A 16,322-nucleotide genomic window follows, 5' to 3' on the forward strand; every position below is an offset into this window, starting at 1 on the left:
TGGACCTGCGGTACTTGAAAGTCAAGAAATGTCTGCATTTTTTGTGGACTATTTTCTGATTTGGATTCATGTGTGGATTTATGGACTTCTATTGGTGTGAATGGTCCCATATTGTAATCTGGATTTCACATTTGAGACATTGAATTCATTTGAACCTTACTTAAGTGCAATGGAGGATGTAATACTGATAAGTAGATTTCTTCCATATGGATGTCACCACCTCCTCTACAGATGCATAATTAGCTACAGTGGACAGCACACTTAAATGGGTCTCTTGTTTCACCCATTATTCTGGCCAGGTTCAACCCATGAGCAACTGCAAGGTCAATGACTGTAAATTTTGCTGAACATTCCACTTTTGAATGCCTATCTGGAATTATATTAGTGCAAGTGATGTAACCAGGTCATCTGAAATTCACATTTGTGACACCAAATTCCTTTGGAAGGTTTTATGATGTTGCCTGAGATTTAATACTGATAATCAGACTCTCTCCTTAACTTTAATAATGGCTGATATAGCATTTTTCTGGAGTTGCATCATTACAATATACAAACATATACAAAGCTTTTCACTTTTTAAAAAAATCATTTACATTTTAATTTTCAGTTTATAGTGAGCATTAACCCCAATCATATTTATGTATTGAGTAAGAGGTATTATTTTTAGAGCAACCAGTAAAATCTTCATGATATGAGTTCATGGTACATATACATTTTTCACAGGGCAAAACTGTGCATATTGCTTTCTGCAAGGCCATATTGGAAAGTTTTAGGATAGGAATATGTTCTGTTACATATTGAGATATGGTGTCCCTGGGTTTATTCACAATATATCAATTGTGATGCTTTTTAAATTAATATTTAATAGCGAATAAATATTTTGTGGTTTTCTCATCAATGGAAAAGCTGAGTACTATATGTGATACTTTTTATTATGGGGTTTTATCAAGAATGTTTAGGAGAAAAGTATGATTATACTAATTTCAATTAGTAAAATAGTAAAATGAGGTATAATTATTAAAATGACTAAGTTTATCTATATACAGTATATATGTGTTTGGAGCATAGTACCTGTGATCAATCTAGAGAGAATATAGGCTTAGAGGCCCACAAGAGTCAACATAAGTCTTAGGTTGAAATTAGACATGCAAAAAAAAAGAAAAAAAACAACAACATATATTTACACTCTTACGTGTGTATTGTTGTTATGCTGCATATGTTGGTGCATCACATTTTTCTTTAATAAATAAGTGGAGGAGATTGTCGCTGCATGGCATTTCATTTGGTTAGGTTAGCTTAAGGTAGTTTTGTTTACATTAGGTTAAGTTAGGTTAGATTAGGTTAGATAGGGCCCTGCAGAAAGAGTCTACCTTGACATTGTGGCAGGCTTACAAATCTTTTGGCTAAAGTCTTTTACTCAACAGAAGTATGGTTGCAGAATTGTACCTGGTATGGGCCCCAGAAATTTCTGATGGTGGTTCTGCATGGACTCCATCTCCAAGTAACACTATAATGAAAAAAAAAATGAATGGACAGATGAATTACTGAATTTCATTTTAAAACAAGACATTCATATTTATTGTTTCCTTAGAAAAAGTATTTTATAAATGCTTTATAATTCCCTTTGTGTTCTTTCCCTTGGTGGTCCAGGGTACAGTGGTGATCCCTATGCTTCACTCAGTGCTGTTTGACAAAACAAAGTGGGCAACCCCTGACTCCTTCAACCCTGGTCACTTTTTGGATGAAAATGGATGCTTCAAAATGAACCCAGCTTTCATGCCTTTTTCGACAGGTACGAATGCTTTAAAACATTTTCTATGCAGAACATTTTATAGTAGGGGACTTGAATTTAACTGTAAACCATTGATGAGAAAGCGCTTATTCATGTCTGCCGTGATTTACCCTGTACTGTATTTTTCTTGCACAAGCCCTGTGTTGTGTTTTTGAAGTGAGCTATCCACTCTAACAAATATGGTTCCATAACATAAACATGTTTCCTTTACAATTGAACTGTTTAGTTATGGAAATGGTAAGAAAGTAACTTCAAGTTCAAATTAGATGAATGTTAACAGTTGAAAACTAGCATACTATAACTAGAATAAACACAGAATTGTGACTGCAGCTTAAGTCTTCTGAAAAGGTTATTGATGTTGGTATGTGATAAAACACGGAACAATGTGTTCTTTTCTTTTTGCAGTAACTGCAATGAGAAGCCAAGCAAAATGACACCATTTACTGGATAACTAAAAAGATTTCAATGTAATGTTTACATCATGCCTGAAGAAGGGGCCTGAGCTGCCCCAAAGGCTTGCATATGTAATCTTTTCAGTTAGCCACTAAAAGGTGCCATTTTGCTTGACTTCTCCTTGCATCCATAATGGCAGACACGGTACAACACCCTACTCAATATGTAAGGTCACATCTTAAAAAGGTCTAATGTAAGCACTTAAATGTAGAATTACAAACTGTGACATACTCTCCTTCTGTCAGGGGAGAATGAAGCTGTGAGCCCGCCAGCGGTTAAAGAACAGCATATCATTTTATCTCCCATTTTTTTAATACAACTTTGCCAGCTACATAGCTGTAGGTTAGATCTTTATACATTTCCATCCATGTTTAAGTGAATTGTAATGAAGCACAAATCTGAAGAGTAATAGTTGTCCTGAAGCAAACAGCAGAGGCGCTTTAACCATATGTGATGACCCGTCTCCTTTCACTTAGGAGTAACAGGACCAGGATGTTTAGTAATTGATACCAACTACTAGTGAATTCTTATCAGAGACCAAAAATACCAGTAGGCTTGTAAAAAATGGGTTTTATTGCACCTCAATAAAAAAAAGTCTGGAAAACGTTTAAAAAACAAATTAATAAGAGTTTGAAAAAATATATATAAACAGGTGATAGAAACAAAATAAGGGAAGCTCAACTTTTCCAATGGTTTTGATACTGTTTTTAGCCCCACAAATGTTAAAAGAAGGAACAGTCCTTTGATTTCAGTGACCTCCTCCCCTTCACGCACTGCCCATTCTTATAACCTTAGCTATTTTACGTGAACCAATTAACAACAGTGTCTCGTTAATGCCTGTATACCTCCTGACATCAAACTAGGCTGCCTCACCTGCATACATTCTGGAGAAATGTAAATATATTAAAGAAAGAAAGCTGTTCCCGTAAAACCTCAATGAGTCAGAAACCAGGCAGGAGGAAGCTTGTTCATGCATATTAAATTTCTGTTCATGAACAGGGAGCAGCCCACCACAACAGTCAGCTAGGGAATGTTTCCCAAGCAGAGATGCCACAGAATGGCCAAAGAGCAAAGATAGAGTCAAACTTTTATAGACAATTTAGCTTGCATTGACAGTGCTGGGTTAATGTTTGCGTAAAACCTGACATTTGCTCTGATTGGTTCATTAGCATAAGGCATTTCAGCAGAGAACATAACTAGCTTACATACGCAAAATAAAAGTCTCCTTGCACTGCATCCCTGTCTTTCTCAAATGTTTCTTAAGTTCAGCTCTTGCCCTACTTTTATTACATTTTCTCTGTACGTGACAGCCGTCAAGTCACTGTGTACATGACATTCAACCACTAATTAAACTACTGTAACACAAATATAAGTTTAATGTCACTGTGCTCTGTACAAGAAATTATTTTATGGATTCATTCATGTGTGCAGGCCAAGTTTGGCACACAGGGGCTAGGCGCTGCATTTAGAAACCACTAGTTTAGCAGTTTTGAAGGGGACAACTGCGAGGGTAGGCATTGTGCTATTCCTGTATTTTTTGGAGGTGAGGTTGAGTCTTTTCCTTTCCTTGTTTGGAGACCAGAGAGGACCTGCACGTGGAACAGACAGTATATAAGGCTTGGACTACTGCCAAAACACTTTGAAGCTGACGGCCAGATGATGTTATCATCATCTGTCCTGAAAATCCTTTCAGCGCAGCAACGGAAAATGACAGACTGTATACATCAAGTTCCCACCTTGTGTATTGTCTGCTATAGCTTCCTCCGTTTGTAATGCTGTGTAAATCGTTATTAAAGAAAGCTAAGTGTATTTTCTGTTATGTAATTTTTTACTGCCGTATCACTATGGGAGGGATATCGCCTTTTAATATCATATCTATATAGTTTTCGGTTACTTAAAAAGGCCGCAATTTAAAAGAACTTATTCCAATTAGGGAGCTATTGCCCCTAAGGTAGGAAACAACTACCTAAGGAATTTTATCTTTTTACCCAACTAATGCATCAGTCATTTTTTTTTCTAAGAGCAGATGCTATATATTTCTTTTTAATGTACACTGCACACCATAGCACTTTATGCAGACAAACTATATTACATTATATTATTCTCTCACACTATGCATTTACTCAGAGGAACGTTCTACACTGCACAGGGGAGAACATTTTGCTGCACACCTTCCTCAGTTCGACATGCAGGTCATTCCAGCACAGTGTAGCATACAAACACAATCACAAATTAGGACAGCCATTCAATCTCCACTGGAATAAGCTGATGATGTGGCTGATATTATTCAGTTCACGGGCCTTTCAAACTGAGATGCATAAATCACAATCACATCCCTGTTATGATGATTACTGGATCCATCTGCAGCTGATGCCGGCACTATCCCATGCAAACTTAAGGAGAAAACTCAATCTTGGTAAGTTTAAGGCAAACAAGATGTTTTGTGCATTTACCCCTTATACACCTGTTACTATGAATCTTGCATAGAAAGAAAACATTTACAAGGCTTGACTAATGAAGTGTTTGTTTAGACCAAGTGCTTCATATGTGTTAAAGAATAACATGAAATGTTAAAGGGTGGCACTGATTTTAACACTGCTGCCTGACAACTCTAAGGTCCTCACTTAGGATCTCACGTTAGCCTCTTGTCTGTGTGTTTTCTTGTAATGCCTATGTGGGTTTTTCCTTGGAAACATGAGGTTTTTCTGCTACAGTTCAAACATTTGAAATTTGTTCCAAGGTGAAAAGAGTGTGCATTGTAATACACTAGTCCTCAGAACTCTAAATTGGATAATCAGATACCGAAAATGGATTGACAAATGGATTAAACCAGTGGTGGCAAACCTATGGCACACATGCTGCTTGAGGGTGCGGCACGGACTGCAGCCTTTTGAGTCTGTGATTCCCGTGGTGGGGTTGGAGGGGATGTGGTATAGCGGGTCCACAGCTCAAAATTGAAAAGGCCAGTTTTAACAGATAATTGCCGCACTCAGCGCTTAAAGGGGGTTATGGTAGAGTGGCGGAGCGGTTTCCGGGAGCTTTGTGATGCCGGCAGTCCTCGCTTAAGCGCACAGGTGAGGAGTCGTCCGCATCTGTAATTATTGCCGGGAGTTGCTAATCGTCACACCTGATCCACGACCCCGTAATATATAATGGACGCTTTGGGGGCGGAGCTTAATAGGGAAGACCTGCGTGAAACACTTGAGAGGATCGAAGGGATGACAAAGGACAGCACAGTTAGTTATGAAAATGAAATCCTTAAAGTGTGGAATTCTCTGCCAAATAATCTTAAGTCAATGAAGGCACTTGAGATTGCTTTCCTTACTTTGTTTGGAACATCTTATGCTTGTGCGCAGCTGTTTTCAGTTTTGAATTAAATCAAATCTGACACCAGAAACAGACTAACAGGTGACCTGAGTGCTGCATGTGTTGCTCTCAAACTTACAAAGTATGAGCCAAGGTTAGACAAATTATCAGCATGCATACAACAGCAAAAAGCACATTAATTGTTCAAAAGCATACCGAATGCAAACTTTTACCTTTCAACAAAAAGTTGTTTGTATCATTGAAAGCTCCGATATTATGTTTTTCTTTTAAGACAAAAGATGTTAATGTATGAGTGGCTTTTCTAAATTAAAAGCTCAGTAGATAGACAGACAGACAGAGCATCAGTATTGGCAGTCCAGTCCAATTTACCATCCAGCTGCACTCCCAGTTATTTATAGGTCTGCACCCTCTGCACACACTCGCCTCTGATGATCACGGGGTCCATGAGGGGCCTGGGCCTCCTAAAATCCACCACCAGCTCCTTGGTTATGCTGGTGTTCAGTTTTAGGTGGTATTCAGGTTAAATTGCCATGTTGGCACTTTGCGATAAATAAGTGGGTTTTGGATTGCAGTTTGGGCACTTGGTTTCTAAATGGTTCGCCATCACTGGATTATACTATAAGAAGGACACAACAGTTAATGGTTCAGCTTCACAGCTCTTTAGACCTGTATTCAGTCTCTTGTTCAGATACAGACAAGCAATGTTTGCCAGTTCATCCTCTACGTATGTGAATTTTCTCAGTGTTTGGACACACAAGTGAAATTAATTGGAAACTGTAAATTTACCATGTGAGCGAGCATCAGTGTGTGCATACACATGCTCTTTAATAGACTAGAATTGATATCTGCCTTGATTGAAATCTACCATCATTGGTATCTGCCTTATACCCAATGGTGCTAGAATCCACTCTTACCATAATTTAGCTTCCTAAATTAAGAAAATTGAAAAACTGCTTTTACTCCATTCCTAAGAGTAGAATAAAATGTTTGTCTCTCTGAGATTATTCAGCCAGTTAGGTCCGTTTTCCTATCACTTGATAAATATGGACACTGAACTATAGATCAAGCATTTAGAAAAAGCATGTATTTTATACTGATAACTAAACAGGTTTATCATTGTGAAGCTGTGGAAATATATTTTGTGGATCTTGCATAATTACATAAACTACTTTGACTTATTTTGCCATTAGAATGTTTATTGTTATTTTATGAACCTTTGAAAATCTAAATGTATTTAGCTCAGCACTTACCAGAGCAAACCTCATTGATTTAAAGCAAAATGTAATGTGACATAGGATGATAATATGAAGTATTGCATTTGCCAATAAAATTCAAAGTGTCACAGAAAAAAATAACAGAAATGGGATATAACATTAAGGAAGATTTAACAAGTATTGTAGACTGTGAGTTTTAGTTGCTAAATGACTACTCTATACAGCAGAAAACTGAAGTTTCTATAAACTTAAGCAGGTTACCTACTGAGCAACTATGTTTTTTAACATTGTTTTTAAAATAAAAATGCAGAACAAGCAAGTCATTAATATATGAATGCCTTTAAATTAATTAATCAATTTTAACAAGTTAATTAAACAAACAAAAGTATTAATTAGGGGCGGCATGGTGGCACAGTGGGTAGCACTGCTGTCTCAAGTTAGGTGACCTGGGTTCGCTTCTTGGGTCCTCCCTGCGTGGAGTTTGCATGTTCTCCCCGTGTCTACGTGGGTTTCCTCCCACAGTCCAAAGACATGTTGGTTAGGTGTATTGATGATTCAAAATTGTCCCTAGTGTGTGCTTGGTGTGTGTGTATTTGTGTGTGGGTGTGCCTTGCGGTGGGCTGGTGCCCTGCCCAGGGTTAGTTTCCTGCCTTGCACCCTGCGTTGGCTGGGATTGTCTCCAGCAGACCTCTGTGACCCAGGAGTTAGGATATAGTGGGTTGGATAATGGAAGGATGGATGTATTAATTAAGGGTAGCAGATCATTAACATCATGCTTAATGCTGTTGCCTCTCACATCCTAAATCTTAAGTTTGAATCTCATAGCCAGTTGGTATCTTTGAGTCTTCATGTTCTCTACATGTCTGCTGGGGAGTTTCTTTATGTTCACTGGTCTTCTTCCATCATATATACCATGTGTGTGATAGATTATTAGGCCAATACATATTGGTCCTGTGTGACTCTAGAGTAAATTTGTGCAGGCCCTGTGAGGAGCTGGCACTATGTCCAGGTTTATGTATCTCTCTTATGCCAAGTCACCTGAAACACTGATGTAAAATAAGATGGCTTGATAATATCATAATATGTTTAACAGTTTAGAAGCTGAGAAATGCCTCATTTGAGGTGTCAAATATAAATATCTAAAGTGTTTCTTTAGTTTTCCTTTGGATGTTTCTAACTCAAGTCAAGATAAGATATGCAAAATATGGCATTTTACTGTATGTTACTTCATGTTATTAAGTTCTGTCCAACACTAAAAAGGCTACACTAGAAAAATGTAATGCCAGCATTCTTTACTCATCTCCAAGGGTAACCAATTGAAGCTTCACTCCAGACCTAACAGAACAATGCTTTATATTTACATTTTGTGTATAGTCAAATGCGGTATTCAGTAGCAAATTCTGACTACATTGCATTGAGATACCATTATTTTACATTTCAGGAAAGCGCATCTGTGCAGGTGAAGGTCTGGCTAAGATGGAGCTCTTCTTGTTTTTCTCCACCCTGCTGCAAAACTTCTCTTTTCACTCCACAGAGGATCCTGCTAATATCAGCCTGCTACCAGATTCCAAGTCATTTTTTAAAAGACCTCTGCCATATAAGTTTTTGGCCGTCCCACGATAGGAACAAATTTTTAGCAAAGAGATCCCTAAAGTACAAGAGGAGATTAAATATATCAGCAAGCAAACACATGTTCTACTTAAACGATACTCTAGATTCTACCTGTTCTTCATTTTATTATCTGTAATACTACCTTGTAAAAGGTAGGTTAATCTGTAATTTGTTAATCTCTTTTTCTTAATAAATATACCTAGCAGTAAAAGGTGTTACACATATTTTTTTTGGTAAGTGGGTACTGATAGAAGAAAAGTATTAACAGATTGGATTATCAACTCTTCAGCTCTCTGGTTGATATTAATAAAGAAGCATTCCCAGAGCATAACTTTCTACAAATTTTCTAGGATGACACCAACAGTTGCTTCATGTACAGCAGCAGGTACTTTTCCTGGTATTAGGAAGGTTTAATACACTTTTTCTGGGAAGGTAAGCTTAGCTTTGTGGTGCTTACACTCTTTAATGTAATGGTTCTAAAATGACACTAAACTGGGTTGTTGGATCATTACAAAATGTTTTTAGCTGTAAGATCTGCACTTCACTCTTGTTGGTTTGTAAAAATGACACTCACTTTTTCTCCTTGTTGTATTTATTGAAGTTACTGAATGGTCAGAAGTCTTCTTTTTTTCACCTGGACTCTTCTTCTTCTTAGCTGTTTTCCTGCTTTCATGCAGGGTCAGCTGTCGAAGACTCCAATCGCCACTTGCTCCGGTCAAGGGCATCCCCGGGGTTGACTTTGACTTGCCGCATATCCTCTTTGATTCTGTTGAGCCAGTGTTTTTTTCAGTCTTCCTTGTGCTCACTTGGCTCGTGGACTTAGGTGGAGAGCTGTCTTGGCCACTGAGCTGTTGTCACTTCGGAAGATGTGGCCATACCATTGGAGCCATGCAGTACGCAGCTCCTCATCAATTGTCACCATGCACATGAGCTTCCAAATGTCTTCATTCATAACATGGTTGAATCTGTTGAAGCCAAGTACCCATCGCAGCATTTGCACCTCCATGATGTGTAGCACTTCCTTGGCTTGGTGGGGGCTGGCCAGCATTTAGCCCCATACATGGGCACTGAGTGGACAACCGCTTTTTAGATCTTCTACTTGAGATAGTTTGGAATCTTGTAGTTACAGAGGACACCAGTGACCTGGCACCACTTCTGCCAGGATGTGTTGACATGACCTTGAGCATCTGTACAGACAAGTGATCTCAGGTATTTAAATTCAATGACCTTCTTGTCCATCGATTCGGATGATCCCGTCAGTCTCTGTACCACACTGCATGTATTCTGTTTTCTTGATATTCAATCAGTCAGTCAGTCATTTTACAACCCGCTATATCCTAACACAGGGTCACAGGGGTCTGCTGGAGCCAATCTCAGCCAACACAGGGTGCAAGGCAGGAACAAACTCCGGACAGGGTGCCAAGCACACACTTGGGACAATTTAGGGATCACCATTGCACCTAACCTGCATGTCTTTTGTCTGTGGGAGTGAAACCCTCACAGACACCATAGGGGGGTGGGACATAAAAACTCCATGTAGGGAGGACCCAGGAAGCAAACCTAGGTCTCCTTACTGCGATGCAGCAGCGCTACCACTACGCCACTGTGCCGCCCGATATTCAGTCATACACCATATAACTCGAGTTGTGTTTTCCATAACTGCATAAGATCTTCTAAGGCCTGCCAAGTTTCCTCTGTAAGCACAACATCATTGATGTATAGGAGTGTCCATGGATGTGGCATCTGGAGATCTGCAGTGGTCGTGGCTATGCATTGATTGAAAAGCATGGGTGAAAATCCCTATCCCAGGTGGACACAAAACTATGGTGGTGGTTTACGCGTAAAACAGTTGTGTCCACTTGATGTAGGCTTCTGTTACATCAAGAGTTCAGAGGGCTTGCCATATGATGTCTTGAGGTACTCAGTCTAACGCCTTCTCCAGGTCTTGGAAGGCCATGTAAAGTTGATAGTGTCTTTCCATCAGGAGCTGAAGAGCATGTATGGTGTCCGTCCTTCCTGGCCAATGATGAATCCGCACTGGTCACATTGATCCGCATTGGTTGAGATGGCCACATTGTTCTGTAATCTTCTATCCAGCATGCATTCAAAAATCTTCATGGTTTTCAACATAAGCAAATCGGGCAGTAATTTACACAGTTTCTGATGTCTCCTTTGCCTTTCCAAATCAGGATCGTAATGCTAGTGGACCAGGCTGTGATTGTGGTTGGTCTTTGGTGACGATGCAGTTGAAAAGTGTCACCAGCAGATTGGCACCAATACTGCCCATTTACTTCCAGACCTCTGGTGGTGTATTGTCTGGTCCCATGGCTTTCCTGTGCTTCGACTTCTTAACTAACTGTTTAATGTCCTTGTTGGTTATCTGGAAAACTGGGCCTTCAATAGGGTTGGCTTCGGAAATGGGCATGTGTGAAAACTCTTTGTTGGAGATCTTTGAGAAGTAGGTATTCCAGTGCTCTAAAATATTGGTCAGGTCCCATAGCATTCTCTAGTCTTCTGCCTTGATATTCTTAACTTGTCCGATATCCTGATCGGTGATGCACGTTAGCAAGGTGGAATAGTTTGTTAGAACTTATGTGCTCATCCAGCTGGGTATACAGTTCTTTGCAATGTTTGGCCTTTTCTTTGGCCACGGCCCACTTCACTGCTGATTTCAGCATCTTATATCATTGTCGATCGTCATTGGATCGTGACTCATGCCATTTCTTAAGTGCCATTTTCTTCTCTTTGATTGCCACTTATACTTCTCTCCATCACCAGGTCTGTTTGTCGATGAATTGCCTACCAGGCTTCATTTATCCCAATGGATGGGTGGCCACTTCTTGGATCTGATCAATGATTTCTGACCAAGGGTCTTCTATGGGCTGGTTGGGCTCTATCTTGAGGGTTTCAAGTGTGTCAGTGAACTGGTCTTTAACCTCCACAACTAGTTGTATTTTGCCCTGGTCTTTTAGATTCTTGTGGGTCAATCAAGTTTAATCCTTAGGTCGAGTACTTGGAGGCAATGCTGGAGGGTGATGTTGTCCAACAGGATTACCTATCCATCCAATGCCAGCTTTAGGTCATACCGCCAAACGATGCAATAGTTGATCTGAGTGGCACGCCCACTGCTATTGTACAATACCAAGTGTGACAATTGCTTTTTGTAGCAAATATTGATGAAGAAAAGGTCACGGGCCACCAAACAGTCTAATATCCAGCGTACACCTTCATTTCGGGTGCCTAAACCTTGGCCTCCATGTTGCTGTGTGTAGCCGTCCCTGGTTAATCCAATATGTCCGTTCAGATCGCCACTAATAAATAGGTGGTCATTATCAGGAATAGATCGCAGGAGCATATCAACACTTTGCCAGAATTCATCCTTCTTGTCTTCTGAGCAGTTGGTTTGAGGTGTGTAGTATGAATTCATTTTGAGCATGGATTTTCCACAGTCAAGTCTGATGGAAATGAAACAGACAGAGATATGTTCCACTTCCACCATGCTACCTCAGAGTTTTTCACTGACTACGATTGCCACTCCATTTTGAGTGGCAATTTGGCCATGGTAATAAAGCTTGTAAATTCACTTTGGAGCCTTTCTGTTTTGTTTCTTAGTGGCAGGCGATGTTCACTCATTGTTTCTTCACTACTTCAGTCAGCTCATAGCTGCAGCCAGTGAGCAATCTGTTATTAATGGTAGCCATTAAAAACTGATGATAATGCTGCTGTTGTCAGTGTTGTCAATGGTCTTGGACTAGCTTCTTTGGCAGAGCAGGCAGCCTTCAGGATTTGTTCACACCACACTGGAGAGGGTGATGCATGTCGTCTATGGGAGACTCCCTAGGATGACCAGATAAATGACCATTTATCCATAAGATATGACAAAAAACTTCCAGCTGTTGCACTGTAGAACAGGATCCCCACAGTTTTACCAGGGTTTTTTTTTTTTAAACTGGACTATGAGAGGAAAATGAAGATGAGTAAGCAGCTGTGCCACCTCCAAATCCTTCCCCAGTGTATTGTTCAAATCTTTCTTTAGAAAAACATGCACTATTTTTGCATACTGAAAATCTAGTTTTAACATTCTGTTAGCACCATGCCTGGTAAGTGGTCATCCTCTCTGCATCAATTTTTGGGAGACGGAAGCCAGGTGTCATCTTGCCAAACAGGAAGCAAAAACTTTAAAGTTATTGTTGACATTATCAGCATGCTGGGGAGAAACCAAGAAAACAGATTAATATATGCAAAGCAGTCAAATTATCAGGAAAATTTGTATACCTGTGTATCCATGCAATTATACAATACAATTTATATTTGTATAGCCCAAAATCACACAGGAAGTGTCGTAATGGGCTTTAACAGGCCCTCCCTCTTGACAGCTCTCAAGCCTTGACAAGAAAAAACTCCCAAAAAAACCCTTGTAGGGAAAAAATGGAAGAAACCTTGCGAAAGGCAGTTCAAAGAGAGACTCTTTTCCAGGTAGGTTGGGCATGCAGTGGTTTTCAAATAAAAGGGGGTCAATACAATACAATACAATATACAGAACAGAATAAATCCTCAATACAGTATAAAAATAAAAATGTAAGAAGTACGGAGCTGAATTTAACAGTAGATGATATCACATAATATGATTTGGATTTGTTTAGACAGCCATCAGTCAATTAAGTAACAGCTGTGCAATGCATATAATCATACAGATACAGGTCAGGGGCTTCAGTTAATGTTCACATTAAACACTATAATAGGGAAAAATGTAACCTCAGTGATTTCAACTGTGGCATGGATATTGGTGCTAGATGGGCTGGTTTGAGCATTTCTGTAACTCCTGATCTCCTTGGATTTTTATGCACAACATAGAGTTTACTCAGAATGGAATGAAAATGGAAAACCTCCAGTGAACGGAAGTTCTGCACGTGGAAATACCTTGCTGATGAGAGAGTTCAGAGGTGAATGGCCAGAATGGATTGGGGTACACTAACTCATATAAACACTCTGCACAACTGTGATGAGCAGAAAAGCACCTTAGAATGCATACCTGTCAAACCTTGAGCCCAAAGGACTACAACAGCAGAGGACGACGTTGGGTTCTACTTCTGTCAGCCAAGAGCAGGAAGCTGGCGAATCATGATTTCTGCTGAGGAACAGAGATGGTAGGGGCAGAATTTGCCACTGACAGCATGAATCCGTGCACCCAACCTGCCTGTCAAAAGTGTTTTCCTTTTCCACTTCAGGATAGTCAATATCAAAATTATGATGATCATGCTTTTGCAAATTGACTGATTTAATAATAAAGAGTTTGCCCATGAAGACACTGTTAATCAGCAATATTATACAGAACTTTTAAAGTGTCTGCGGGAAAGCATCAGGAAACTAAATGTCCAGAACAGTGACACATTTAAAATTGCATTTTTCACTATTACAGCACATCTGCATACACCATGTTGTCAGTCAAACAGTTTTTGAAAAAAAAAAAAAACAATATAGTTGTTTCTTTGCACTTCTATGTGACAACAACAAAAATTGAGACTGAAGGGATGACAATTTGCAACCATGAAACAAATTCATCCAGGAGGCTATAGACACAGTAACAAAAGATGAGTACAAGAAATGTGAGAGGCACTGAGGCAGTGGTTTTGTATTTCAAGGAGAACATTTTGACAGTGACTAAAATGGAATTGCTGTAAGTTGTATAATACTATGTTTTATTTTATTGTTTTACTTTATTATTTTATTTTTTTAACAATTCAGTGATTTTTTTTTTTTTTGGTTCTTCTTTGTACATCTACAACTGTATATACATTTCAGTCCATAAATCCAAAAGCAAGAACAAAACAAAGGTATTATTTTAAAGGAACAATCAGACAAACCACAGCAAAGGTGTCAACTAAATCCAACTGGACAGACAGAATGTCAGGTTAAATTGTCAAAACACTCCACAAGGAAGCCCTTAAACCCCTCAAAGTGAGTTTTGTAAAAGAAACTGAGGCTCCATGCTCAAGCCAGGTAGGTAGCTCATTTCATTACTTTAATTTCAATTGGCTCTCCATGTTACAAGGCTTCAGCCCAACAATCATTGCCAAGGGCTAAGTGATGATAAATATAAGCAGCAAGAAGGAATTGTATATGAAAGCAGAGGCTAAAGCTGGTGGCCAAGTGAAACCTGACCCTAAAGGAAGCTAGTGGTAAATCTTTATAGCAGTGTTGACAGATTGACAATCACAAATGAAAAGCTGAAAGCCTCATGAGTGAATCAGCCCTCCATGGAAAGCTTTACCTTTGCACTGTGTTCCAACGCACACAACCACACTCACACTCATTTGAGACCAGTTTCAATTTCCCAATTAACCTCAAACATAAAAAGGTCTTTGGGCTGATTGAAGATCACCTCAATTTGTTCAAGAAATGGAATGATACAGTTGTGCTATTATATGTTTTCCCTGGGATTTATTAATTCTTTCTGCAGGGTTTAATAAAAGTACAATTTAATTTCACTTTCACTTTTATTTTGATTTGGGACTGGCTGTTTTCACTTTATTTTGAAAAACCTATGACGCCATCTTGTTACTTAGTTGGTGATGCAATTTTGAGCTCTGGCTGCTATGACACAGATTGCCTTTGCTAAAGGGTTGCTTCCTGATTGTTGCATAACGTGATGTCATTGACATAAGTTTGTGGAGAACCTCTCTAAACATATCTATTACATTCCAGTTTGTTTGAAATAAGGTCATGGTTTAATTGTTAAGTTTTGAACTGTAGTTCAACAAGTAATTAATGGACAGATACTATTTAGAGGGGTGGCATGTTGGTGCAGTGATAGCGCTGCTGCCTCGCAGTAAGAGACCTGGGTTCACTTCCCGGGTCCTCCCTGCGTGGAGTTTGCCTGTTCTCCCCGTGTCTGCATGGGTTTCCTCCGGATGCTCCAGTTTCCTCCCACAGTCCAAAGACATGCAGGTTAGATGGATTGGCAATCCTAAACTTTCCTTAGTGTGGGCTTGGTGTCTGGGTGTGTGTGAGTCCTGTGGTGGGTTGGCGCCCTGCCCGGGATTTGTTTCCTGCCTTGCACCCTGTGGTGGCTGGGATTGGCTCCAGCGGACCCCTGTGACCCTGTGTTAGGATATAGCGGGTTGGAAGATGACTGACTGACTGTTGCTATTAGGTTCCATTATTGTTAATCAATTCCTAAACACTTTGTTTCCTGTGTGTTTAAACAAATCTGTGTCTTATGTGTATTCATTATGTAATTAGTCATTGTGAACGCTGGCCCAGACACACACAGACGGACAACATATTTTCAACCCACACACTGTTTATTTTCACTATTTACAATTATAAATACGTGCACTCACAACCCCAGTGCCTTCAGCACCGATTTCCCCAAGTCCAGGCCACACAGTCCTGTGCCTCTTTTCTCCTGGCCGCCTCCAGTCCTTCCTCTCTCTTCCACTGCCGACTGGAGGGAGGTGGCCCCTTATGTAATGCTCCCGGATGAGCCCCAGGTGTTCCCAGTATCCCCTCCTTAGCCACGCCCCAGCGTGGCGGAAGTGTCGGCTGTCCTCCTGGCAGCTCTCCGGGCGCCACACAAAGTCTTCCCCCCAGCACTTCCTGGTGTGGCGGAAGTGCTGGGCTCCAGGGACAATTAGGCATTTAGTTTGAATTTGTATCTATATGATAACTTGTCACAGCGCTTTGTGCTTGCACTCAGTGAAGTGAGCTACACAAAAATAAACTGAATAAATGGAACGTTTGTTGTTTGACAACATAATTTTGTCTTGCACATTATGCATTGGCATTTTCATACCTTTATACTAAATACTGTTTTTACTTTAGCTAGTCTTCTGGTTTATGCTTAGTCATTCCTCCACTGCTCTTACTTTCAAATTGCCCTTGTGGCTTACTACTTTTCACCTGTGGCAGAACAGATATGGTTT

General features: G+C 39.8%; 1 protein-coding gene across 2 annotated transcripts in view; it reads left to right on the top strand.

Annotated features, from left to right (window-relative positions):
- Positions 1–8,608, top strand: part of LOC120538759 (cytochrome P450 2B4-like) — a 53,338-nt gene extending 44,730 nt beyond the window's left edge. For both annotated transcript variants that reach the window (XM_039768214.1, XM_039768213.1), the window contains 2 exons: positions 1,651–1,792; positions 8,228–8,608. In XM_039768214.1, coding sequence (XP_039624148.1) covers positions 1,651–1,792; positions 8,228–8,409 — 324 coding nt within the window. In that variant the 3' untranslated portion in view covers positions 8,410–8,608. The remainder of the gene's footprint in view (positions 1–1,650; positions 1,793–8,227) is intronic.
- The last annotated feature ends 7,714 nt before the right edge of the window (positions 8,609–16,322 follow it).

Source organism: Polypterus senegalus, chromosome 11 (assembly GCF_016835505.1).
Source record: "Polypterus senegalus isolate Bchr_013 chromosome 11, ASM1683550v1, whole genome shotgun sequence".
Lineage (NCBI taxonomy): Eukaryota > Metazoa > Chordata > Cladistia > Polypteriformes > Polypteridae > Polypterus > Polypterus senegalus.